Source organism: Moschus berezovskii, chromosome 11, assembly GCF_049115385.1.
Source record: "Moschus berezovskii isolate FMDL1 chromosome 11, NW_MosBer_1.0, whole genome shotgun sequence".
NCBI lineage: Eukaryota > Metazoa > Chordata > Mammalia > Artiodactyla > Moschidae > Moschus > Moschus berezovskii.
In genome coordinates this window covers 61,974,523-62,001,476 of record NC_142470.1, presented here as the reverse complement: position 1 = coordinate 62,001,476, position 26,954 = coordinate 61,974,523, and the positions used below count along the sequence as shown (strand labels likewise).

Here is a 26,954-nt window from a genome sequence, read left to right as displayed (position 1 = left end):
TCATGTATGGATGTGAGAGTTGGGTCATAAAGAAAGCTGAGCTCCAAAGAAGTGATGCTTTTGAACTGTGGTGAAGAAGAATCTTGAGTCTTGAGAATCTCTTGGACTGCAAGGAGATCAAACCAGTCAATCATAAAGGAAATCGGTCCTAAAGATTCATTGGAAGGACTGATGCTGAAGCTGAAGCTCCAAATACTTTGGCCACCTGATGGCCAACTGACTCATTGGAAAAGACCCTGATGCTGGGCAAGATTGAAGGCAGGAGGAAACGGAGTGACAGGATGAGATGGTTGGATGGCATCACTGACTTGATGGACATGAATTTGAGTAGGTGTTGGGAGTTGGTCAAGGACAGGGAAGCCTTATGTGCTGCAGTCCATGGGGTCGCAAAGAGTCAGACATGACTGAGCAACTGAACTGAATGGAACTTGGGTGTCTCCAAAGGCCACAAAGCAACATGAGATACCACTCTGAAGAGGAAGGGCATTAACTGGGAGCTCCTAGCCCCACCTGGGCATGCCGGCTCTGGAAGGTTGTCCAGGCTGCAGGCGCAGGGCCTGGAGCCCGTGTCTTTTGGAACCTGGAGGCAGACAGAAGCTTGAGTTGCTGCTGAAAGATGGCCCAGGCCATTTGGGATATCTGGTCATGCAGTAGTAGGATGAAATTCAGGCTCACAGGGTGTGACAGCAGTGACATTTCCAAAGAAAAATATAAGCTAAGATTCAAGAGAATTACCCCTGTGCTTTGAGGCTTCCCCAGTGACTCAGACATTAAAGAATCTGTCTGCAATGCAGGAGACCTGGGTTCGATCCCTGAGTTGGAAAGATCCCCTGGAGAAGGGGATGGCAACCAGCTCCAGTATTCTTGCCTGGAAAATCCCCTGGGCAGAAGAGCCTGCCAGGCTACAGTCCATGGGGTTGCAAAGAGTCAGAAATGCCTGAGCAACTAACACACTTTTGAGTTACTGGGTCATCGAAGAGTGCAAGCCTAGAAAGTAGCCTCTTGGGATGTTTAGAAATATATTGGCTAAAGCATTAGATAATACATCGTAAAGAAAAATCCTACAGTGTCTTGATCAGAAGCCTTTGTTTTCAGAAATTTAAAATTCACATATTTAGTCCTATGCTAGGCTGCTTCTAGGATTTGAGCCTGAGAGGAGAATGCTATATTAACTTTAGAACCATTGGTTTTCTGCTTTCAAATTATACAAAATTTTCAAGTACAGGTTCTTGCATGTTGCTAATTATTGTGGCTTCTAGAATGATTTTCTGGAGTAGGAAATGGCAAACCACTCCAGTATTCTTGCCTGGGAAATACTATGGACAAAAAAGCCTGAAAGGCTACAGTCCATGGGGTCACAAAAGAGTTGGCCATGACTAAGTGACTGAGCATTGGGAATAGGTAAATCTTGTAGATACCCCAATACCTTTCATGAATCAGAAATTAATGTGAAAAGTAGCTTCCTTGAAAGTCTATTGATGGCTTTTTTGCAGTGTGTTAAAACCTGTATTTGTACCTCTGGCCACAGATGGGTAGGAAAAAATGCAACTGATACAGAATTTGTTTTCTAAATGATGCAGTTAATCCAATGACAGTGTCAGACTCTAGGTGCATGATTAAATGAATGAATTTGCTTTTCCTATTAGAAGAAGGGTCTTACTATGTAAATTATATTTTACAATTGGGAAAACTATACCCCTGAGAAGTCCCAGTGCCAAAAAAAAGAAAAGAGGACTATCTTTTAAAAGACGACACAAGCACACACACACATTGGCACACCCTCACACACACGCACACTTAAATATGGGAGGAACACATCCCGAGAATGATGTGACTTTATGTCAGATATGAGGAGAGAGAATGTGAATCATGACAAGTTATCAATCATGGCTGGGATTCACCGCCGCTGAGAAACAAACTCAGGATCAGAACCCTGGCCTTCTGACCGAGAGAACACTCTTCTTCCTTTATCAGTGATCTCTGGAGAATTCCACATCGTCAGTGGGGTAGGAAGATCTCAAAAATGTTTAGAGTTTAAACTGCACTCTTAGTTTATTATAAGTGGACCATGTGTTAGAAATGGCAATTCACTCCAGTATTCTTGTCCTAGAGAATCCCATGGACAGAGAAGCCTGACGAGCTACAGTCCAGGGGGTCACAAAAGAGTTGGACATGACCGACACAACGACAAAGACTGCTTGTGGGAACACACACTTTTCTCTCTGTGTGCAGTGTGAGGGTTCTTACAGCATCAGCGTCTTCGGGTACCCGGGTAGGTGCAGGATGTGTTTCATCTGCGGGACCAGATCCTGCAGTGGCACCTCCAGCAGGGCATCTAGGGTGCTGGGCTGGGCCAGGTGACTGGACTTCTGGCATCAAAACTCAAGCTCCCTGCGGGGGGAGGTAGATTCAGAACAGGATTAGAGGAGGAAGATCAGGTGTGTGCGTATGTGTGCTTGCTTTATACTGTGTTTTTACATGGTGGATGAAAGCAGGACTGAGGGTTGCAGTTAGATATTTCAACATCCCCCTTGTTTATCCTGTGTGCTTGCCAAGGACACTTTTGCTTAAAGTCAAGTACCTTGGGATGTCCAGTCACCTGTGTACCTCAAAACCAAGTGTCCTTCCTTTAGTGTCTGGCAGTTTGTAGGGCAAACAGAAGGCAGGCACTGTCACAGGCCCCCTTGCTTGTGTGGGGAGAACAGCGGACAGATGGTAAAGTTCACACTAAGATACACAAAAGTGAGTGTCAGTCGCTCAGTTGTGTCCGACTGTTTGAGACCCCATGGACTGCAGCCCACCAGGCTCCGCTGTGCATGGGAATTTCCAGGCCAGAATACTGGAATGGGTTGCCATTCCCTTCTCCAGGGGATCTTCCCCACCCAGGGACTGAACCTGGCTCTCCTATATTGCAGACAATTCTTTACCAGCTGAGTAAAACCTCTAGCATCTGATGATCTCCAGGTGCCAGGGCAGTGACATCATGGAACACATCAGGTCTGGAGCAGGCCTTCCTTTTCTCACATTTTGTTAGCTACTTTAGGAAGTCAGTCTTAAACCATTCAACCTTATTATTTGTATGCCTCCCTGAATCTCACAGAGAACACCTGAAAAGCGCCTCTCTTTTCATAATGATCCCAGATGTGGTTGGGCATCTTTGTTCCTTTCTTTAACAGAGCATTCAGAAGTGAGGGACATGTGTAGTTGGCCGGTAATTAGTAAATAAATTGGGTAGCACCTTCCCAGGGAGAGTTTACAAAAGCACTCATCTCGGATCCGTAAACGTATCAAATCCTAACAATCAAAGCAACACACATTAGCAGCCCCTGGTGGGATAATAAGGCTGGTCCCCAGGGATGGGCTGGTGGTGGTTGTGGTTGGGCTGCATTTTTTTCCTGCTTGCCCATGTGTGTGAACAGATATTAAAATCTGGGAAAGGTCCTTGGGCGGGACCACAGAGAATTGTAAGTGCGGTGCTTTGACTCTGAGTTCTGGCCCACCCGTGCAGGTGGAGAAGGTAACACACACCTTTGGTGGGAAGCCGGAGATGGTACTGTGCTATGTGTCCCCCCGGTGTGTCACGCCTGGCCTGAGTGTCACACATGGCCGTGACGCATTCTGCCAGCACTCCCTCCCTGCAGGAGGCAGCCACCCAGACTGAGGGCATCTTCCCAGGACAGAGGGTCAGCTGCATTTGGAGTCATGAGAGTTTATATGGCTTTTCCTGTATTTTCCAAGCATCTTCCCAGACTGCGTCCTCTATGTGCTAAGCACTCTGCATTGCTTTCCCAAAAGGTCGAGTGAGGGCTCAGGGCAGCCCTGGGTGAGTCCGTTAATTAAAGGAACTCTTTCCATTACTCTGAACCCATATTAGAATGAAAATAAAGACTGTCACCAGTGGTTGAAGTTAGGGACTTCAAGTGATTCTCCGTGGTAAATAGAACATTGCAGGAGTTTAATGAAAGCACATGGCGTTTTAAAAAAAATACATGAAGCGTTTGAATAAACTGTTCTTGCTCCATGTAAGTATGCTTAAGATACAAGGGATGACTTGCAAAGGAACCTAAGCGTGGTTTTCCTCTCACCCAAGGAAGTCATTTTAAATCGCTTTCATAATCCAGTTAAGTGGATTTTAACGACAGCATGTGTATTGGTCATTAGCAGCCACGTTGCTGCCTGTGGCATTGCGGCAGTTCCATCCCGTGACAACCCCCAGCACCACCGCCACTCAGCATCTCCACAAAGTCTCACAGGCCCAGGTCTGTCCTGGACATACACACCTGGCAAAGGAAGCTCTTTGGAGGAACCTCCATCCGCTGTTGGGCTTCCCGGGTGGCGCTAGCGGTAAAGAACCCACCTGCCAGCGCAGGAGATGTAAGAGACGTGGGTTCAATCCCTGGGTTGGGAAGGTCCCCTGGAGGAGGGCATGGCAAATCACTCCAGTATTCTGCCTGGCGATTCCCATAGACGGAGGAGCCTGGCTGACTATAGTCCACAGGGTCACAAAGAGTCAGACACAACTTAGCGCTGCACCATCCACTGTCACAGGCCTGGGTTGACTCCCACAGCATTCAGTGCTACTGCTATTTGCGGTAATATATTAAAATTGAAAATCTGGGAAAACGGTTCCATTTTGTGAAGGACCTTAGCTCTCTGCACACCCTTGAGCCCTTTTAATTTTCCTCATGAGTCACGCTGTGCCAATTTAATGAGGTTTGCATTACCAGTTGGTTTCCCTGCACTTTTTAATTATGTTGTTGTCCTGGACAAAGTCTTTGATAACTGGAAGTGGGTAGAAAATTCTCTTACTGGGTTCTGAAATTCTGATGCCAGTCAGGAAGGCCTAAGCCTGTGATCAAACTAGCTCACCAACTTGTGCTGCGTTCTGGGAATTCAGAACCATGGTTTATTGAAGCTGGTTTCCAGTGGATCCCAACATTTCAGGAGAGGGTGTGAACTCAGCCTTGACATTTGCAGTGGGCTGTGTTTTGCTTGTTTGTTTGGTTTTCTTCTTTCCGACTGCTTTAGACTGCTTGAGAAAATTTACTCTCAGGTAGGGAACCTCAAAGTCAAGACACTTTTGTGGCCTCCTCGAAACTGATGATGAATAATTCAGATCTTACAAGAGGTCCTGCCTTTCCCTTGTTTGTGCTGTGTGTGTGCTCAGTTGTGTCAGACTCTTTGCAACCCCATGAACTGTAGCCCTCCAGGCTCCTCTGTCCATGGGATTCTCCAGGCAAGAATACTGGAGTGGGTTGCCATTCCCTTCTCCAGGGGATCTCCCTGATCCAGCGATTGAACAGGTCTCCTGCATTGTAGGCGGATTCCTTACCATCTGAAACACAAGCAAACCTGACAAACAGGTAAATAAAGATGATCTGTCTCCCAGGCGTAGAGGCCAGGCACCTGCTCTGTCCAGCTGAGCTGCGTATCAGGACGGGTGAGGGGCAGCTGTCAGGGGAGGGAGTCCCCTCGGAATTTGGGGGTCTTCAGTTTTAGCCTCATAAAGAGGATCATAGAAAAAGCAAGAGAGTTCCAGAAAAACATCTACTTCTGCTTTATTGACTATACCAAAGCCTTTGACTATGTGGATCATAGCAAACTGTGGAAAATTCTTCAAGAGGTGGGAATACCAGACCACTTTATCTGCCTCCTGAGAAATCTGTATGCAGGTCAAGAAGCAACAGTTAGAACCAGACAAGGAACAATGGACTGTTCCAAATTGGGAAAGGAGTACGTCAAGGCTATATATTGTCACCTTGCTTATTTAACTCCTATGCAGAGTACATCATGTGAAATGCCAGGCTGGATGAAGCACAAGCTGGAATCAAGATTGCTGGGAGAAATATCAATTACCTCAGATATGCAGATGACACCACCTTTATGGCAGGAAGCAAAGAGGAACTGAAGAGCTTTTTGATGAAAGTGAAGAGGAGAGTGAAAAAGCTGGCTTAAAACTCAACATTCAAAAAACTAAGATCATGGTATCCAGTCCCATCACTTCATGGGAAATAGATGGGGAAACAGTGGAAACAGTGACAGACTTCATTTTCTTGAGCTCCAAAATCACTGCAGATGGTGACTGCAGCCATGAAATTAAAAGACACTTGGTCCTTGGAAGAAAAGCTATGACCAACCTAGACAGCATATTAAAAAGCAGAGACATTATTTGCCAACAAAGGTCCACTAGTCAAGGCTATGGTTTGTCCAGTAGTCATGTATGGATGTGAAAGTTGGACTATAAAGAAAGCTGAGCACCAAAGAATTGCTGCCTTTGAACTGGGTATTGGAGATGACTCTTGAGAGTTCCTTGGACTGCAAGGAGATCAAACCAGTCAATCATAAAGGAAATCAGTCCTGAATATTCATTGGAAGGACTGATGCTACAGCTGAAACTTCAATACCTTGGCCACCTGATCCGAAGAACTGACTCATTGGAAAAGACCCTGATGCTGGGAAAGATTGAAGGTGGGAGAAGAGGACAGAGTGATATGATTGGATGGCATCACCGACTTGATGGACATGAGTTTGAGCAGACTCTGGGAGTTGGTGATGGTCAGGTAAGCCTGGCATGCTGCAGTCCATGGGGTTACAAACAGCTGGACACGACTGAGCAACTGAACTGAACTGAACAATGATCCTACATGTAGGGAAGCAAAGGAGACACAGACATAAAGAACACTGGACTCTGTGGGAGAAGCAGGGGATGGGATAATTTGAGAGAATAGCATTGAAACATGTATATTACCATATGTAAAACAGATGACCAGTGTAAGTTCAATGCATGAAGCAGGGCACCCAAAGCCAGTGCTCTGGGACAGCCCAGAGGGATGAGGTGCGGAGGGAGGTGGGAGGGGGGTTCAGGATGGGGGGACATATGTGCACCCATGGCTGATTCATGTCGATGTATAGCAAGATTATCACAATATTGTAATTATCCTCCATCAAAATAAATTCATTAATTGAAAAAAAAAAGACTCTGAGATGTGGGAACTTACCTAGTCTGCCTTTGTATCGCCAGCTCGAACATTCCTCTTGTAGATCCTGTAGATATTTGTTGAGTAAAAGTCGCTTCTTTCATGGCAGACTTGGGCTTGTTGCCATCAAGCAGTGGAGTTCCACCCACCGACTCTTTATCCTCAGGGCTGGGGAGTCAAGGAGAGGGACCCAGGACACTCCTTCCATGAATGGTGCATCTCACAGGGCTGTTACTGTATCGCTCCCTAGTTCACGCTCTTTGGCCACAGTTAACAAGTGTGGGAACAGGAACGTGCTGAGGTCAGACGTCTCCTTCTTAGCAAGAGAACTAAGTCGGCTTCTTGTCATGGTCTCCTCAGCCCCCAGACTCTCCCCTGAGGGAGGGCGGATGAGGTTTCTTGTCCTGGATTCCGTGCTCGCTGCCATCAGCCTCCGTCTCCATCTCTTTCTCTGATACACACCTCATTAAATCCATACCTACAAGAGTGCTGTGGGAGCACGGCAGGGGATTTCAGTCCCTGACCTCTGCTTGGAGACTTGAACACGGATGCTTACTTTATTATAGCAGGTGCTAACGATTTATGAGCTGTGAAAAGTTTCTTTTCAGTGCACCAGAGGTCAGAACTGGACATTTAATTTGAAACCCATATGGCACTGACTTGACAGTATGGGGAGACCCTTCATAAACTGTAGAGGGCGGTCGCTGTGAGAGACATGGACTCTGGAGCCAACAGACTAAGTCTCAGATTCCAGGCCTCCACTTTGGAGGAATTTGTGGTCATTATTCTTTTTTCTTTTCTTCTTTCTGTTCTACTTTTTTTTTTTTTAATTCAGACTTTTAGAGCAGCTTAAGGTTCCCAGCAAAATTGAGCAGAACATATGGAGACTTCCTGTATACCCCCTGCCTCACACATGCACGGCATCCCCTATTTTCAGCATACAATCCGACAAACCTACATTGATGCATCATCAATGTCCCAAAGTCCATAGTTAACCTTTGGGTTCACTCTTGGGTTTATACATTTGATGTTGTTGATGTTGTTGTTGTAGTTGCTAAACTGTGCCTGACTCTTTTTTGACCCCATGGGCTGTAGCCTGCCAGGCTCCTCTGTCCATGGGATTCTCCAGGCAAGAATCCTGGAATGGATTGCCATTTCCTTCTCCAGGGGATCTTCCCAACCCAGGATCAAACATCAGTCTCCTGAACAGCAGGCAGACTTCTTTGCATCTGAGCCACCATGGAAGTTGAAAACTTCAGTTCAGTTCAGTTCAGTTCTGCCGCTCAGTCATGTCTGACTCTTTGCGACCCCATGAATCACAGCACGCCAGGCCTCCCTGTCCATCACCAACTCCCAGAGTTCACTCAAACTCATGTCCATCGAGTCGGTGATGCCATCCAGCCATCTCATCCTCTGTCGTCCCCTTCTCCTCCTGCCCCCAATCCCTCCCAGCATCAGAGTCTTTTCCAGTGAGTCAAAACTCAGCTGCCGCACGTGGACGAGCAGCAAGGACTGGTGGTCGCACATGGGGCCCAGAGCACACGCTCCGTGGTCCTGGTCTCCCTTCCAAGTTCACTTAGAATACACAGAATCAAAGACACAGCTCTGAAGACCTCGAAGGCAGCGACAGGGGAGCAGGAAACCAAGGCTGGCCCTTTGCACATGGGTTCCTTTAGGGCTTCCAGTTGTGTGCCTGTGAAGCTGGCCCGACTAATGTCCCATGGGCTCTTAAGTTCGGTTTCTCATCATGAAACTGAGGCATCATAGCGCACAGCTCACAGGTCATTCTTAGGTTTATCACTGACACAGCAGCACACTTGGAGCCTGTGAGCTCTACCCCTTCTACCCCCAGGCGAGGCTTAAACACAATGGTCAGATGCATCCAGGCCACTCAGTGTCACCTCCAGAACTGAGCAGGCTGCACAGAGGTTTCCGTAAGTCATGGAGGATGAATCTTATTAGCCCTCTGGAAATGAGTCAGTGCTTGTACAGATGAACAAGCAAATAAAATAGAGTGCCTTCAGCGCTTTGAACAGCACTTGGTTTTATAAAAAGACAAGACCTGGCTGCCACCCCCCGTCACTTTCCTCTGAGAGCTCGTGCCCGCCCCTGAACCTCAGCACCCTCACCTGTGAAGTGAAAGCCTCTGAGGCTGATGGATCCCAGAGCTTGGACATCATGATGTAGAGTCTTAAAAAGTGGGGGACCTAAGATAAAAGTCAAGACATGTGAATGTGTGTAACAGGACAGCAAACCAGCTTTATCATCACCATCCTGTCATCTGGGCATTGAAAGCCAGCAGCGCTGAAGACCCTCTCCCCAAAGCCGAGCCTTCACCAGCAGGACTGACACCCACATGCACCTGTCACTGCCGTACAGACACCTGCTGTCTGGTAGCCACATGGCACCCTCCTCGAAGGTCTGAACTTTTACTTCTGCATCTGTTTAAAGGACCCTGAAGCCCTCCATGTGTCTGAACAACCAGGAACCCCGGCATGAATACCCTTGCAGAATAGACTTCTTCTGGGAGGGATGAGGTACCCCAGTTTCTGCAGCTCCCTTGTCAATGTTCAGGAACTCTGTGCATGGGTGCTCAGTCGCTCAGTCATGCCTGATGCTTTTGTGACCCCATGAACTTACCCCCTGCCCAGCTCCTCTGTCTATGGAATTTTCCAGGCAAGAATACTGGAGTGGGTTGCCATTTCCTCCCCCAGGGGATCTTCCTGACCCAGGGATCGAATCCACATGTCCTGTGTCTCCTACATTGGTAGGCAAATTCTTTAGCACTGAGCCACCTGAGAAGCCTCCAGGAATTTTGTGAGCCAATTATTAAATTATATGAAAAACAAAGATGGTCAGCTCTCAAAACTCATCAATTCCTAACAGTTTCATCCCATCTTCTGCCATTTCTCCTCCAGGAGTCCTTTGCATCTATTGCATTCATGTGGTAAAAATACTGAGATGAGCTTGTGTGTCTCTTCCCACCTCTGAGTTCACTAAGGACACATTAGTAGATTGAAATTGGCCGTGGTGGAAATATTTACACCACAGAAATAGGCAAATGCTAAAAATCAGGTCTCCTCCCCACTCCCCTTGCCTGAGAGCCAGTTTTAAAACTTTTATCGGTACATTGCTGAGCAGGGATGGCATTTAGAGAAGTTCCTTTTGAAAGGTTCGTTACAAGCTGTGTTTATCATAGACCATTCCGGAATCCAGTAGAAAGTGTGGAAAAGGAAAAAAGGAAGAAGGGATGACCATTCTGAGAGCACCAATGCCTGGAAGTACACAGACTGTATAGAATCTAATAAAAATCCTCTGGAAGACCGGCTGAGCTGTATGATGGCATCTCAGCCCTGCAGAGGAGAGCTGGTGTTCATGACTCAGCTCCTTAGCATCTTCCTTCTGTGGAATGGGAATCTGGGTATGATTTGCAAAGGCAGTAGTGTTCAGCGCTATGGGGAAGTTTTTGTAAGCGTAATTACGCTGTACTATTTCCTTAATTCATGTACCTGTGCCTCAGGTGTTAAAAGTCCCTTGCCAGTGGGAGAAGCAGGCATGGATGCAGGGCTGGGTAGCACGGGAAGCAGCCAGGGAACGGTGCCCCAGCGGGTTCCTGAGGTGACCGCCCCTGTTTTCCTGCAGAGGAAATGGCCCTCGCAGAGGCACTCAGCCGGGAGCCAGTCTCGCTTGTGGGGTCCGGGGCTGCACCGGTCAAGGTGGGTATGACTGGTGTGGGGAGAGGTGATGGGGATTAGGAAGCTGTGGTCAGACAAGCATCTGTGGGTGGTTCTGTGGGTGGTTTGGGGATTCCTGCCAAACCACCCCCTGACCGCATGGGAGGGCGGTGCCTGTTCTCTCTCCTGCCCTGAGCTTTTTACTCACTCACGCAGTCATCCAAGGGCCAATGTGCAATGCAGGTGTGTGGGCCCTGTCTGGGATTTTGGTTCAGGTTTGGAGCAGATGCCAGGAGGTTTCATTTTTTTTATTAATTTTTGTTGGAGTATGGTTGCTTCACACTGTTGTGTCAATTTCTGCTGTATAGCAAAGCGAATATATATATACATATATTCCCTCTTTTTCGGATTTCCTTCCCATTTAGGTCACCACAGAACATTGAGTAGAGTTTCGTGTGCAATGCAGTAGGCTCTCATTAGCTTTCTATTTTATGGGCTACCTTGGTGGCTCAGACGGTAAAGAATCTGCCTGCAACACAGGGGACCAGAGTTTGATCTCTGGGTTGGGAAGATCCCTTGGAGGAGGGAATGGCAACCCACTCCAGGATTCTTGCCTGGAGAATCCCACGGACAGAGGAGTCAGGCAGGCTACAGTCCATGGAATTGCAAAGAGTAGGACACAACTGAGCGACCACGGCAAAGTGAATCAGCTCTATGTATCCATGGATCCCCTCTCTTTTGGATTTCCTTCCCGTTGAGGTCACCAGAGAGCGCTGAGTAGAGCTCCCCGTGCTCGAGGGCAGGTTCTCATTAGTTATCTGCTTTCTATTTAGCATCAATAGTCTGTATTTGTCGACCTCAACCTGTCAGTTAATCCTCCCCCGGCCCTCTCCCCCTTGGTGTCCATCCCTTGTTCTCTGCGTCTTCATTGTCTCCAGTGTGTCATCCATTGTCTCTATTTCTCATTTTTCACACACGTGTAGCACCACACACAGAAGTGTTGTTCTGGAACCTCCGTGTCTTCACCCAAGAGAAGAGGATGCCCCACAATAATAAGGCTCTTTCCAGCTCCGCATCCCTCTGACTCTCGGTCTCCATCTATCCCGACGATCACCTTGTGAGCTGTTCAGAGCGGCTGCTCCTAATTTTCCAGCTAAGAGAACAGACACGGCAGAGGTTGACCGAGGAGCACAGTAGCACGTGGGGCACCCATGCTTCTCTCCACTTGCCGGGTGTTTTCCTCGGGAACATGGACCCTGCCTGTGAGCCCTGGGAGCCACCTTGTGGTCATCTGCTCTGGGGCCACCCTCAAAACCCATCCTGCAATGAACGGGGGAGCACCTGAGTTCCCCAAGATACCTTGAGCTCTGCTAGGATGACTCTATAGACTTTACAGCATAGTCATTCTTTTCTTAATTTTCCTCCTGTTCAGTTCCTGCAGTACTCTGTTCAGCTGCGGGACTTTATAAGATTGTGGATGTAAAATATGGTCCAACCTATTTAGTATCATTAGATGACAAGGAATGTGTTGCAAGTAGAAGAGATTTTTGTGGGTGTTTAGGTATTTCCATCTCTTTCCACTGCTTAATGACAGAAGAAGACAGAACGAGGGCATGCACTTCAGCCCTGGAACCTGTGTTCTCACTGTGACCACGTCCAGCTTTGTATCCACAGGTAGCGTGCTGCATTTCCCTAGACCATGGGTTCCTCTCACTGGGGAGAAGAGGGGCTGAGATGAGTGTGTGAGGGGTGGGGGTGGAGAGATCACAGAAGCAGGACCACCGTCACAACCCCCCATTGATGCAGCATCTTCAACCCACATCCCCGGGGTTCAAGAAAGGCAGCTTTATCTAAACTCCACAGAAGCTGTATTTGGAGTGTCTCACTCTCCTGTTTCAATTCCCCTTCTCCTTTCCATCAGCCTGTGTGTGTTACTCAATCGTGTCTGACTCTTTGTGACCCCATGGACTGTACCCGCCAGGCTCCTCTGTCCATGGGATTTCCCAGGCAAAAAAATTTGCCATTCCCTTCTCCAGGGGATCTTCCTGACCCAAGGATCGAAAAGGGCTTCCTGCATGCAGACAGATTCTTTACCATCTGAGCCATGAGGGATAGTTTTTACCTTCCATTGGGCAAGGGAAAACCGGCTCAGAAAGTATTCTTCCAAATTTTTGTCCTCCCCTCCACAGTCCTTGAGAAATGGCAACCCACTCCAGTGTTCTTGCCTGGAGAATCCCAGGGATGGGGGAGCCTGGTGGGCTTCCGTCTATGGGGTCACACAGAGTCGGATACGACTGAAGTGACTTAGCAGCAGCAGCCACAGTCCTTGAAATACAGCTTTTGAACTTAAAAGCTGAGAATTAACATAAAGGGCTGCTGGTTCTTCTGTGACAGTCATCCTTGGTCAGAGAAGGTCTGCTCTTTGTCCCTGTGAATTCAGGAAGGTACAGCAAAGGGGAAAAAAAAAAATCAGTCAGGATGCCTAGCATCCTGCCAGACTTGTGAACTTGGTTCTGTCTTTCCCACATGACTTTAGGCCTGGGGCGGGGGGTATGTTTGATGTGTTCGGCATCGCATACCTGGAATCCAGCATGTGTCAGGTGTACAGGTATCTGTGGAGTTTATAAGTGAATGAAGCAATGGAGAATCAGCACTGTGCTTGTGTGCACACACACCAGATACAAGAACAATCGTGCAGCCCTCAACCAGGGCACAGTGACCCAGTGACTGGCAGCGACCAGAGGTGGGTAGGAACTGGAGAACGGGTGGCTGAAACTCAGAGAAACGTCAGAAACTATTTCATAACCTGGAAACATGTTACTGGTTCTGAAACTGGAAACTGGAGAAGCAGGCTAGACTGAAAACATCCAGACCACGCTGGATTTTCCTGAGGTCCACTGAGTCCACCCCAGCCCCTCGCACCTTTGCTGAGGTGAGGTCTGCAGATGGAAAGCTTGGCTTTGAAGCTCTCGGCAGAGTTGAAAGCTCCACACAGAGAAGTGTATTTAAAGACTCATGTTTTATATTAAATCTTCAAGTTGATTTCTTATTTGACTCCATGGTAAGTGTGTATATGTATTTTAAAACAAAAATTAATGTCTTTCTCACAGCCTGCTGTGAGCTCAGAGCTCTTTTATGCTTCCATAAATCATTTTAGCTTTGAGCTTTTCTCTTCCAGACTGATAACGCTGTCACATGAAAGTCTTCACCAAAGCTGGAATTCACTGTTAGATTTATATTTTCTGCTGATGTATTGGCAGGAATTATGACCCCAAAAGATCAGGAAACAGACATAAATATAAACACAGTTAACGAGTTCTTATTCTTGTTTTTACAACTTTCAGGACAAGTTTTATGTTGACAAATTTTGTTACGTTTGAAATCGTAAGTACTTGAAATCTGTGTAAACAGAAATAGTGAGTTTCCAAACCCAGACTGCATGGTTGCGAATATTTTGCCATTTTACTCCAGACATGCTTGAGCGGTGACTCAAGACCCCTCCTCCTCTCACCCAGGCCCTTCCCTCCCTCCTCAAAGGGGCTTCTATCTGCCATTTGTATTGGAGTTGTCAGATTTTATGTAAACAGTAGGATGTGCTGGGTTTGTTTTGCAGCTTCATTTTTGCCTCAGTGCTTCCCTGACATTTATCCACACTCCTGTGTGCGGGCAGAGCTAGAGCAGTGAGCTTGGAGTCTGAGGAAGTGGCTTTTGCCCGCTTCCGCTCTGATGGAATACACATGCCTCGTGGGGTGTTTGAAGGCTCCTGACAGGGGGTCTCCGAAGCACCCTCTTCTCTGGGCTCTTGGGCGAGTGCGTTCGTGCTGTCGTGTCTGACTCTTTGCAACCCTATGGACCAGAGCCCACCAGGTTCCTCTGTCCATGGGATTACCCAGGCAAGAATACTGGAGTGGGTGGCCATTCCCTTCTTCAGGGGAATCTTCCCGACCCAGGGATCAAACTCAGGTCTCCCCCATTGCAGGTGGATGCTTTAGCCTCTGAACCACCAGTATACATATAACCCCTCCCTCCTGAACCTCTCTCTCAACCCCCACCCACCCTTCTAGGTTATCAGAGCACGAGCTGAGCTCCCTTGTACAGCAGCTTCCCACTGGCTATCTACCATAAGAGCGTCTACATGCCTGTGCCACCCTCTCAGTTTGTCCCGCGCTCTCCTTCCTCCCACTGCGCGCACAAGTCTATTCTCTATGTCTGCGCAGTGTTACTTCTTTACGTTTACACAATACCAAACCTGAACTGAAAGCCACTGTGTCTTGAACTCTCACTGTGGGCCAGGTCCTGTGGTAAGTCTTGTAGACCAACGAGGGTTGGGACACGTGTGCTGCATGTTGAATGAAGAAGCTGAGGCTTAGCGGATTTATCGAACGTGACAAGAAGGCTCAGAACAGGCTGTCTGACCTCAGGGCCTTCTGGTCAGCTACACACTGTAGAGTCGTGGGTCTCACTGTCCAACCCGCAGTCTGGACTCGCGGGCGGTGTCCCTGAGCTGCCGCTGGGTGGTGCCAGCCTCCCCCACCACTGCATCCTGTCTCCTGCTGGTGATGCTCCGGACCCTCTCAGATGAGGATCAGGGTTCCTGCTGGCTGGAGGCCTCCTCGTAAGGACCACCTGCCGGCTACTGACACTTTCACCACGAATCTGGGAGAAACTTTACATCCCCGTGGCAGTATGCCACTTCCCATCCTTCCCATCACCTTGAGTGTCAGAGCTCCTTCAGCTGTGAGCCTTGGCACATTACTGGTATAAAGTGTAAATATCTGAATGCTGATTATCGTAAAACAAACAGACCACTGTGTCCGGAGCAGATGGGTGTGATTCAGGCAGCCAGAGACCCCAGCTGGCAGGCAGCTTGTGCATCTCTGAACAGCCAGAAACAGGCTTCCCAACCCCCCTGCCCTGCCACCACCTGCCACCCCCCTTGCAGAAAGTTCTGAAAGCTAAAAGCTGCCCAGGGCTGCTTGCCTGTGTGAGCCTTTGCCTCTTATTAATTTTTTTAAACTTTTTATTTTCTATTGGGTATAACTGATTAACAATGTTGTGATAGTTTCAGGTGAACAGCGAAGGGACTCAGCCAGCCATATATATATATCCATTCTCCCCTAAACTCCCATCCAGGTTGCCACATAACATTGAGCAGAGTTCCCTCTGCTGTACAGTAGGTCCTTGTTGCTTATCCATTTTAAATCCAGCAAGTCTCTGCCTTTTCAACCACTTTCCATCTGCCCTGCCACCCCAGGACAGACCTTGAACTGCTGAGGAAGATGGTCCCATTGAGAGGGCATGCCCCTGTCCAGCTGGGCATCCCACCACTCCTGGTCGCCCATGTGCATACCAGACAACCAGGCCCACCACCCTGGCCAGAAGGGACTGAGCCCCACCTCCACTCCACTCTGTCCCTCAGGGTCCACCTCTGGTCCCCTCCTCTTTGAAGCAACCAGGATGACCTCAATCCTGGTCGCTCTTCTGTCCACTCACCCATCTTAGGACAGCGAAGGCAGTCAGAATCATCAGTTTGTCTTCCTACCGAGAGAGCAAACCCCCTGGGATCAGGGACCTCCACACCTGGAGCTCCTCTGCAAGTGTTGGGAGCTGGCATCCCATTCTGATGGGTGGAATTCGTGTGGTTGGCCAGCCAGGCGAGGCTGTCCAGTGGCTGCCAGCTCAGAGCCCTGTGGATTCTGTGAACATAAAAAAGGATGTTAGGGGAAACAGGATTTTAGGGGACCATGTGATCCACCAATGCAGGGACCTAGGCTAGAATTCAGCATGGTATTTGTGGCACAGAGGGGAAAAAAATTTCATTAAAATTTTAAGCAAGGTGCACCATCCCCAGCTTTGAGATATAATAGAAAAAGATGGAACTCTGGAACAGTGTAGAGGAAGGGAACCATTCAGAGCCAAATGAGATTAATAATGTTTGTAAGGAGTTTGTTATAAACATTATGTGTGTTTAGTCACTCAGTCGTGTCCAACTCTTTGCAGCCCCATGGACTGTAGTCCACTGGGCGCCTCTGTCCATGGGATTTCCCAGGTAAGAATACTGGAGTGGGTAAAACTGAGAATGAAGAATTAAAATGAGACAGTATGGATGCAGTGACTGGTTTGTGGGGGCACCTGCTGACAGCAGCGAGTGATGCTGGTCTGCTCCATCCCCCTGACATCTCTGTCCATAATCCAGCCTGCCCCCGCCTGACCTAACGTGACCCCACGACTCGGGTATCCTTTGATGGGAGCCGCTCATAGGACGTCAAGTGGCTCACACTCTTCCACGCTGACATTGCCCCAGGCACCACGTTCTGCACTGAGGGGAAGCCTGGTGCTAAGGTTTGTAACTTACACGTTTGCCCAGTGAGCTCCCTCCAGCGGTCCAGCCCTGCTAGCATCCTTCCTCCAGTCCTGGACTGCCTCATCCTTTTGAGGGCCTGGGGCCACGAGGACACTGACCAGAAGCCGCCAGCAGTGGGGTGCCCTTCCTCCTGTCCTGAGGATGAATTGCTGTCCTGCTGGTAAGAGGGAGACAGAAAAGGGGCTATCCTCCCACCAGGAGTTCTGCTCGACCTCGCTGACCTTTTCCTTTCTATTCTTCTGACATTAGCCTAAGAATGGGCTAAGATGGAGAGCGGATGCCCTAGGGAGTGGACTGTCCCTAGCCTTGAGGATTCCTCACATTTATAAACAATGAAAAAGAGAAAGTGGGTCCTCTGTGAAGGGAAGGCCTGAGGTGCTGAAGAGACGGGAGCACTCCCTGCAGGGCAGCCCCCTCCTGTGCTTGGCAGGCTGAGTGTTTTCTTGAAGATGTGATGATAGCTAATTTTAGAAAAATGATTCTTGAAAGAAAATGACTCCTGAAGGCTGTTAAGATGCACGAGTGCCTCACTGTAGCTCATACACTACATCTTCTTTATTATTATCTCAGTGTTAAAACAAATACTTAGGTTTTAGACAACAACACACACACACAAAGGGCACGAGAGTTTCTCAAACCAAGAGAAAACCTGGCCAAATAGCAGTTGTGGCAGACCCATCCATCAACGTGTGTGTTAAAAAAAAAAGAAAAGAGAAAAGAAACTCTCCATTCAAGAAAACCAGCGATCAAGCTTGTCAACCTCAGGGGGTAGGAAGGACGGTATTCAAGAAGCAAAGCCCGGGAGTAACTTCTCTTTTATTGTTGTCGTTGTTTAATAAGAGTTGTGTCCTACTCTTGCGACCCCATGGATTGTAGCCTGCCAGGCTTCTCTGTCCATGGGATTCTCCAGGCAAGATTACTGGAGTGGTTGCCATTTCCTTTTCCAGGGGATCTTCCCAATCCAGGGATCCAACCCACATCTCCTACATTTGTAGGTGGGTTCTTTACCACTGAGCCACCAGGGAAGCCCTAATTTCTCTTTAGCCTTGAACAAAATAAGATGGTATTAACCCTCAGCTCCCTCAGCTGCTGGAGAACCCCATGGACAGAGGAGCTTGGTGGGCTACAGTCCATAGAGTTACGAAGACTCGGGCACGACTGAAGTGGCTGAGCACAAATGCACGCGATCCTCAGGTGCATCGTGGCGTTGGTCTGTGCCGGTGCTTAATTGCATAGCTTCATTGGACAACTTATCACAAATTGTGCCTTTTTTGAGAATGTGATTTCTTTCTGAATGACTTGAAGGAGCATTTGAATACTCTGTGCTCTTGTGGAACATCCATGCGGAAATGGAACTCATTTCTCTGAGAACTAGTATATAAGATTTGGGCATCCGAATTCCAGAGCAGGTAGAAGCATCAGAATGATTTCTCGCAGTGGGTCACTTTTTTGTTTTGTCTCTAATCCTTGTCCGCATGTAAGGTTTCCTAGAAGCTTGGCTACAAAAGGCAACAGAAAGTGGGCAAAAGGTGAGAAGAAAGAAAATTGGTTGAAATAGGCAGAGAGCAGCCAATTGGAACTTATGCCCTAGCACGGCCAGATGCTGATGTTGGAATCCTAAAAGGAAAAGAGAGATATCCACACAGCACAGGCCATGTTTCTCACCTGGCCAGCAGGACCTCAACAGCCTCAGTCAAAGACACCATCCCAGAAAAGGCTGCATGTGCTCCATCAAGGAACCCCTTTTCATCACCACCTGGGGACCAGTGATTTGTATGATGAGCCTCTATTTGTATGTCCCTGGTGACATTCATGTCCCCCTGCTGGTGATGAAATAGATCAGCGAGTTACAGACACTATCCATTTGAGCTGTATCATCACAGCGTTTCAGGTGTTCTATACTATTGGGGAAAAGATGTTTTTCCTATCATTTATCCAACATTTCTTCCTGTTAGGTCGTGTGCTCAATTGCTCAGTCATGTCCAACTCTTTGCTACCCCATGGACTATAGCCCGCCAGGCTTCTCTGTCCATGGGTTTCTCCAGGCAAGAATATTGGGGTGGGTTGCCATTTTCTATTCCATTTTCTATTCAACCCCTGACCCAGGGGGTCGAACCCACATCTCCTGCATTGGCAGGAGGATTCTTTACCACTGAGCCACCCGGGAAACCCTATTAGGCTGTATGGTTATTTTAAAGCAAAGACTGATCCAGCCTCTGACTCTGACAGCATCCTCCACCTTTGTGTCCTGGATCTTTGCAAAAGTACAAATGACTGGGACCATGACACATGTAATGATTTCTGCAGCCTGTTGCTAGCAGAGGATCTGCACCACCTTGAGATTTCATCATTTTGGAGGACGTTTCCTTAACTGGCAGCAGAGGTTTGCAGTGACAGAGGCTGCGGGCACAGCCGCAGTTTGTTAACAGTTGAAGCCTCACCCAGAGCGGAGGCAGTGAACCCATGCCTTCAGGTTATTACCAAGCATCAGGCGCGGAAGTCTCACCTGATGAGAAGTCATCCTGTACCTTGGGATGATGTTCGTTTCTCCACGTCCAAGGCCTCACAGACCTGCCCTTCTACCTCCCAGAGACCTGTGGAGGGAGCCCCACATCCCCCAGGGTCCTGGCCCCTTGCAGCCCCGTCTGTCCTGCAGGGCTTCTCCTTTCCTCCTTTCCAGTCCCCAGATATCCTCTCATCACATCCCTCCCTTTCACATCTCTCACCTCCCCATGAGGGAAAGGGTTTCTTGAGTCTTCTGCTGGGAGTCAGGCATATCCATATAAAGCAGGCTGTGCGTGCGATGCCCTGAGTGTGCTGTGGGATGTGGCAGGTCCCCTCCCAGCTCAGTTCCCATGGCCTCCTGACCCTGCTGAATGGAATCAGCTGGGTGTTGTGCTGGCCCCCAGCTCCTCCTCAGGAAGTCAAGGCGTTGCCAACCCCAGCCCTGTGCACACCCCTCACTTTGACTCTGAAGCGAATGCTGAAATAAGAAGCCTCTGTTTCCTATTCTTTAGTGACCTGCCAGGATGAGCTCAAAGCTATTCCCAGTGCAGCCAGCAGTAATGAGGATTTCCAGTCAGGAGCAGAAAGACTGCCTTTTATTTTATTTTTTTATTGGAGGCTAATTATTTTACAATATTATATTGGTTGGTTTTGCCATACATTGACATGAATCCGCCCCGGGTGTACATGAGTTCCCCTTCCTAAACCCCCCTCCCACCTCCCTCCTCCCCTTATCCTCCCTCTGGGTCATCCCCGCATACCAGCCCCGAGCATCCTGTAACATGCATCGACCATGAACTGGTGATTCGTTTCACATATGACAACATACATGTTTCAATGCCATTCTCCCAAATCATCCCACCCTCACCCTCTCCCACAGAGTCCCAAAGACTGTTCTATACATCTGTGTCTCTTTTGCTGTCTCATATACAGGGTTATCATTTGCATTTTTCTATATTCCTTATATATGCATTAGTATACTGTATTGGTGTTTTTCTTTCTGGTTTATTTCACTCTGTATAATAGGCTCCAGTTTCATCCACCTCATTAGAACTGATTCAAATGCATTCTTTTTAATGGCTGAGTAATACTCCATTGTGTATATGTACCACAGCTTTCTTATCCATTCATCTGCAGATGGACATCTAGGTTGCTTCCATGTCCTGGCTAGTATAAACAGTGCTGCAATGAACATTGGAGTACATGTGTCTCTTTCAATTCTGGTTTCCTTGGGGTGTATGCCCAGGAGTGCGATTGCTGGGTCATATGGCAGTTCTATTTCCAGTTTTAGTGGCTGTACTAGTTTGCATTCCCACCAACAGTGTAAGAGGGTTAAATTAGCTACTACTGTCAGAGAAGGCAATGGCAACCCACTCCAGTACTCTTGCCTGGAGAATCCCATGGACGGAGGAGCCTGGTGGGCTGCCATCTATGGGGTCGCACAGAGTCGGACACGACTGAAGCGACTTAGCAGCAGCAGCAGCAGCCTTACTGTAGTACAAAGAATTGGTCTTTGTCCCAGGTCTTGAAATGGAGCTTCTAAAACCCTTGGAATCTCCTGAATTATAAGAGGGTCTTTGTTGTGCTAAAGAGGTGAGTCTCAGTGAACCTCCCAGGATGCGGGCAATCATCAGAAAGACCAATCCAGTGATGAGACAGTGGGGGCTTTGGGCCAGCCTGACCTTTGGAGATGGGACGGCAACTAGAGTTTGAATTCAGTCACACGGCCAAGTATTCAGTCAGTGATGTCCCCCTAATGAAACCCCAACTAAACTCGGGTACAGGGCTCAGTGGAGCTTTGTGATTGGTCAACACGTGCATGTCCCTAGTGTGACATTCCTAGACCCCAGGTATAGAGAGCCTGGAAACTCTGTCCTTGGGACAACCCCACCCAGCCCTCAAATTCTAAGTATCCTTTTCCCAGAGACTGTGATCACTGGTTTATATTAATATTAGTGCTTTCTTGAGTTCTGCCAGTCTTTTTAACAAATCTTCAAACCTAAGGGTGTCATGGGGAGCCCCCAGATCAGTAGCCAAACTGCCAGAAGTGCAGATGGGCTGGGGAGCTCACTCCAGGCTGGTGTCTGAAGTGGGGCCATCGCATGGGACTGAGTCTTTTCCCCGTGGGGGCCCTGCTAGCTGTGGTGGTTGGTGTCAGAGCAATGCGGCATGGTGCTCAGCTGGAGGAAACACAGAATAACTGTTATTAAGGGTAATTTTGTGATTGCTAATAGAAATGTTGAGATCCTGGAAACAGCTTTTCGATCATTAGGATGGGGCATCACAGTTTGAAGCACAGGCTCCTGAGTGGACAGGTTTGGGAAGATCATTTAGCAGTTTCTGCTTGGTGTGGTCCCCAGGCAGTGTCTTTCTGGGGACACTGCTCATTGGCTGTCCCTCAAGAGTTATGGGCAGAACTTGGTGGTGAGCTCTGAGAAGCTTTTCCAGCACCCGGACATTGCCGAGACTGTCAAGAATGGAAATGTGTATTCAGAGTCCCGCAATTTGGAGTATTTAGAATAGACAGCCTCATGCGGTACCATCAGATGGAGTCAGAATTTAGCATTAAAAGTGTGAGCAGGTGGGTTTTTTTGGTGCTGCCTACTGCGTGCTATCTCTGTGGCTTTGGGAAAGTTACTTAACCTCTCCAGGCTTCAACCCCCTCCTCTACAAAATGGACAGAGCAGTGTTTCCTTACTAGATTGCTGTGCTAAGTCGCTTCAGTCATGTCCAACTCTGTGCAACCCCATGGACTGCAGCCCGCCAGCCTCTTCTGTCCATGGAATTTTCCAGGCAAGAATACTGGAGAGGGTTGCCATTTCCTCCTCTGGGGACTCTTCCCAACCCAGGGATTGAACCTGCATCCTTCATTGGCAGGTGGATTCTTTACCACTAGCGCCACGTGGGAAGCCCAACTAGGTGCTGAAAGACCAAATAAGATAATGAAGGAAGCATGTTAAGTGAGCACAGGGTCTGACAGAGAGCAAGTTAACTGCTGGCACTATTTCTTGTACATTCGTTCGCTGGCATGAGTGTGTCTGGCTTGGTGAGACCATGCTCTGTGTGTGGGTTTGACGTGTGACTGCAAAGGAAATCTACAGCCTTGCTTTCATGTGTCAAGCAGACAGCTTTTAGGAAGCCACAACTTAAAAAAACACTTCAGTGAATGTTGCTCTTCACATAATCCCTCTGAGAGGCTGGACTTGTCTCAAGGGTGCATGACTGTTGAGGCATCTGGGGAACTTCTCATCTGGCATTTCTAGCAGAGCCTGTTCCAATGATCGTTTCTGATGTAACGAATCAGCTCCAGACATGTGGCTCAGAAGAGCAACCTCTATCACTTTAAACCAGTGTCTTTATCACACCTGGTTCTGGGGGTTAGCTGGCTCCACGGGGTTCCCTTTTGGGGTCAGCTGCAGTTGCCGCCAGAGGCTGGACAGAACTGAAATCATCTGAACGTTCCACTGGGCTGGAGCCCAGGATGGTAGTGGGCTGGGACAACTGGACACCCAGGGCTTGGCTGGGCATCTCTCAGTCCATGGAGAGATGTCTGCTTCTGCTGGTAACTACTTCCTCCCTTGTGAGCATTTTAAAGGCAGGCATGGAAGCTGCTGGACCTAAGCCTGGTAACTGGTCAGAGCACTCCCTCTGCTCAAATGGGAGAGACACAGACCCACCTCTCTGTGGCAAGAGAGCGAAGGACCCATGTCCATCTATAATCAGCTACAGGGCCGTAAGACGTGTGGGTTTCTCACCCTGGCACATCATTTTTTCCACAAGAGACTGTGTGTAGCCTCCTCAGGTGATCACACTGACCTAGGGATCGCCCACTTGGTCTCAGTTCTTATCTAAGTAAAAAACCCTTGCCCTTGCATGAAAACCTCATCTGCTCCCATCTCCTCATCTGCTCCCTTATTTAAAATTTCGACATTTGTCCATCTTACTCTATCAGAGGCTGGTGGTGGGGGTGAACATCTGGGGGTGTTTTGAGGTCCACAGACACCTTATCATAACCTTCCCCACCTTTAGTGGCTGGGTCATCGCTTACTAGGGACTATCGGGGCCTTGTGAGGAAGTTTCCCTTAGAAGCACTTGGCCCTTGGTTGTACAGGATCTGAGCTCTGAGCTAGTGTTCTGATGAGCAGGTGAGAGAGGGCGACCCGGACTAAGCCCTGCTGCCAGCTTCACCAAACTGAAATCTGGAACCAGCTGCGGGGAGGGGTCGGGAGGGGGGTAGAGGGGCGAACTAGGCAGTCATGGTGGTGGGCAGGCAGACACATCACCAAGGTGCCTTGGGTAGTTCTGCAAGGTACACGGAGCTCACCTCCCCTCTCCCAAGACCCCGGGCTGAGGGGATGTGACTTCCTGTTCTGCTGGCGTCCAGAGTGGGGGCATATGAGCGCTGAATTTAGCCGGAGCTCCGGGCCATCCTGGTTTCTGACGGTCCTTCCAACCGTCCCCAGAGGCCCTCTAGGATGGACTGTCCCCAGCGCTGCCCTGCGTGGCTCACTGTGACACCCTCTGTTCTCAGGTCCAGCCCGCCACCTCGGGACACAAGCGCTGACCCCGCGGACCTGCCATGAAACCGCACCTGAAGCAATGGAGACAAGGAATGCTCTGCGGGGTGTTTGCGTGGGGGCTCCTCTTCGTGGTGATCTTCCTCTACTTCACCGACAGCAGCCCGGCCACTCCCGCGCCCAGCTCCTTCTCCTTCCTGGAGACCCGCAGGCTTCTGCCCGCGCAAGGGAGGCAGCGGGCCATCATGGGGGCCTCGGAGGGCCTGCCCGAGGGCGCGGACTCGCGGCAGGGGTCTCCCCAGGGACTCCCACCCGGCCTCCTGCAGACATGGGCCAGAGACGGCTTTGAACGTGAACAAGAGTTTCTTTCGGCCCAGACAGGGAGAACATCCCCAAGTGCTTTCCCCCATGAGGACCCCGCTCCAGGCACGTCGAGGCGCCTCTCTCCTGGGGACCCGGGCCCGGAGGGGGCTTGGCCGCCACGCGCAGCCCCGGGACGGCGGGCGAAGCGAGGGCCCCGGAGGCAGGGCCGGAGCGCAGGGGGCGAGGACGGGGAGCGGCTGTACTCGTCCATGTCCCGGGCCCTGCTGCGACGGCTCTGGAAGGGCGACGCGTCGGCGCGCATGCTGCACCCGCGCCTACAGAAGGCCATGGGTGCCTACCTGCGCGCCAACAAGCACGGCGTGCGCTTCCGGGGGCGCCGCACGGCCAGGCGGAGCCGCTCTGAGCTGCTGTGCGCGTTGCGGGGCCGCGTGCAGGTGCGCACCCTGGACGGCACTGAGCTGCCCTTCTCGGCGCTCGGCTGGCGCGCACTGGTCCCTCCGGTGCCACTCAGCCGGCTGCTCCCACGTGGGCTCCGGACCTGCGCCGTGGTCACGTCGGCAGGTGCCATCCTCAACTCGTCACTGGGCGAGGAGATAGGTGGGTCCCCGCGGCCACCCGACCCCCAGCCCCAGGGCGGTCAGTCTGACACTGTGTTTCTGGAGAGTTTTGGGTCTTCTTCTTTCCTTGGGACCGAATGAACCCAGGTGGATCCAGCAGAGGTCTCCTTTTATTGTTGTTTAGTCGCTAAGTCATATCCGGCTCTTTCCGAGCCCATGGACTGCAGGCCACCAGGCTCCTCTGTCCATGGGATTCGCCAAGCAAGAACACTGGAATAGGTATTCTTACTAGAATACTGGAATGGGTAGTCATTCCCTTCTCCGGGGATCAAACCTGCATCTCCTGTGTCTCCTGCATTGCTGTAGAGAGAAAGGTTAATTTTACAGCCTCCTCCCTGCCCTTGTGGGGGCTGAGAAGCCTGAAGGCCACTGGACAGGCAGGTAGGCTGGCTGGAAATGCATGTAAGGGTTGCTGTTGCAGCCTGAAGCCCCAGATTTGTGGGGCAGGCTGGCGGCGGGCAGTTCAGGAGGGTTCCCACATCTAGATGCAGAGTTCCTTCTCCTCAGGAAACTGCGATCTAGTTTCAGGCCCTCGACACTCCCAGTGCCCAGCCCAGCCAGCTGCAGCAGCGATGACCCGGTAGCTCCTCCACTCCTTTGGCAGACACACAGCCCCTCCTCTGGGCAGGTTTCTGCACCAGGTGCCAAGAAATCCAAGTGCCTACTGGAACGCAGCCTCCAGCCTCGAGGCCAGATGTAAAACTACGCCCCCACAACTCCTCACAGTGAACAGTGTTAGGTCAGCCCCCCTGGATGCGATCTGCAGGAGTCACTGTCCGCTGGACAGAAAGGAGTCATCGCCATCTCTGGGGCTGGGGCATTTTCCATGTCCTTAAGAAGTGGCTGACACAGCCCAGGCTGCACCACCCAGACCTACTCCCACAGGGTCTTGGCAATGAGGCTGAATCTGAAATTTTTAAGAATTTGAAAAAAAACAAAGCTCAAGCCTGGGCTTGAGGCCTGGAGTCCCAGTGTCCCCGTGCTGACATTAAGCAGGCTCATAATCACATTGTCCGAGTCTCACAGAAACTTGCAGCCAGAGCTGAGCAGAATGGCTGCTTCCAATTAGGAGGGAGCTCTGGCTCAGAGGCCCATGGGGTGAAGTAAAGCCACACTTCCCTCTGGTTCCCAGGACATGATTAATCACGGAAGGAGGAATTTAACCAGCGTACTTTAAAGCAGATGTCGACTTGCTCTTGGTTTTGTTTTTTGCTTTGCTTTAAGCCCCACTGCCTCCTACCTGTGTGTTTGCATTGCTTTCATCCATCAGGCAGAATTCCCTCACTCTTTATTTGGGTGTAAAAATCCCCAACCAGAGTCTTGTAAATTCTCTTCTATTCGACCAGAGTCTTATAAATTCTTTTCTGTTCAGAATTCAGAAGAGAGTGTGAATGGCACTGGGAATTCCATGTTTCTGGGGAACACGATGTGTCAGTTATATCTTTCTTAGTTTCTGGCAACCAGATTTAATTGACAGCATCTGCGCTCACACAAAAGTTCATGATTAGAATCGTAGAAAGGTACGTGAAGAACAAACACTTGGAAATTTTTTAAAATTCTCTATTGTTTTGCTTCACTTCCTTTGAATCCAGTTTTGTATCTGCCTTTTTAAGAATATACACTATAGCACAATTCCATTTGTAAAGATAAGAAGCCTTTCATTTTCATAAGCTGGCATCTCTCAGCATCGGCCCTCGTGATGCCAGGTGCTGACATGAACTGAATGTACACATACTTATCCGTACACAGTTGTTAGCACCTCTCTTGATGAGAACAAAGTCACAGAGCCAATTTCTTCAGGAAGCTTGGAATTGCGGATGCTGTGTGTTAGTGGCTCAGTCATGTCTGACTCTTTGCAACCCCATGGACTTCAGGGTAGTCCGTGGCGTTGCAGTAGCCCACCAGGCTTCTTTGTCCATGGAATTTGCCAGGCAGGAATATAAGAGTGGATAGTCATTCCCTTCTCCAGGGGAGCT

At 49.4% G+C, this 26,954-nt stretch overlaps 1 protein-coding gene across 2 annotated transcripts in view; it reads left to right on the top strand.

Moving 5' to 3' along the window:
* The window catches only part of ST6GAL2 (ST6 beta-galactoside alpha-2,6-sialyltransferase 2), a 57,319-nt gene that overhangs the window by 4,539 nt on the left and 25,826 nt on the right, over positions 1 to 26,954 (top strand). For both annotated transcript variants that reach the window (XM_088841387.1, XM_088841386.1), the window contains exon 2: positions 24,052 to 24,958. In XM_088841387.1, the coding sequence (XP_088697513.1) occupies positions 24,100 to 24,958 (859 nt within the window). In that variant the 5' untranslated portion in view covers positions 24,052 to 24,099. The remainder of the gene's footprint in view (positions 1 to 24,051; positions 24,959 to 26,954) is intronic.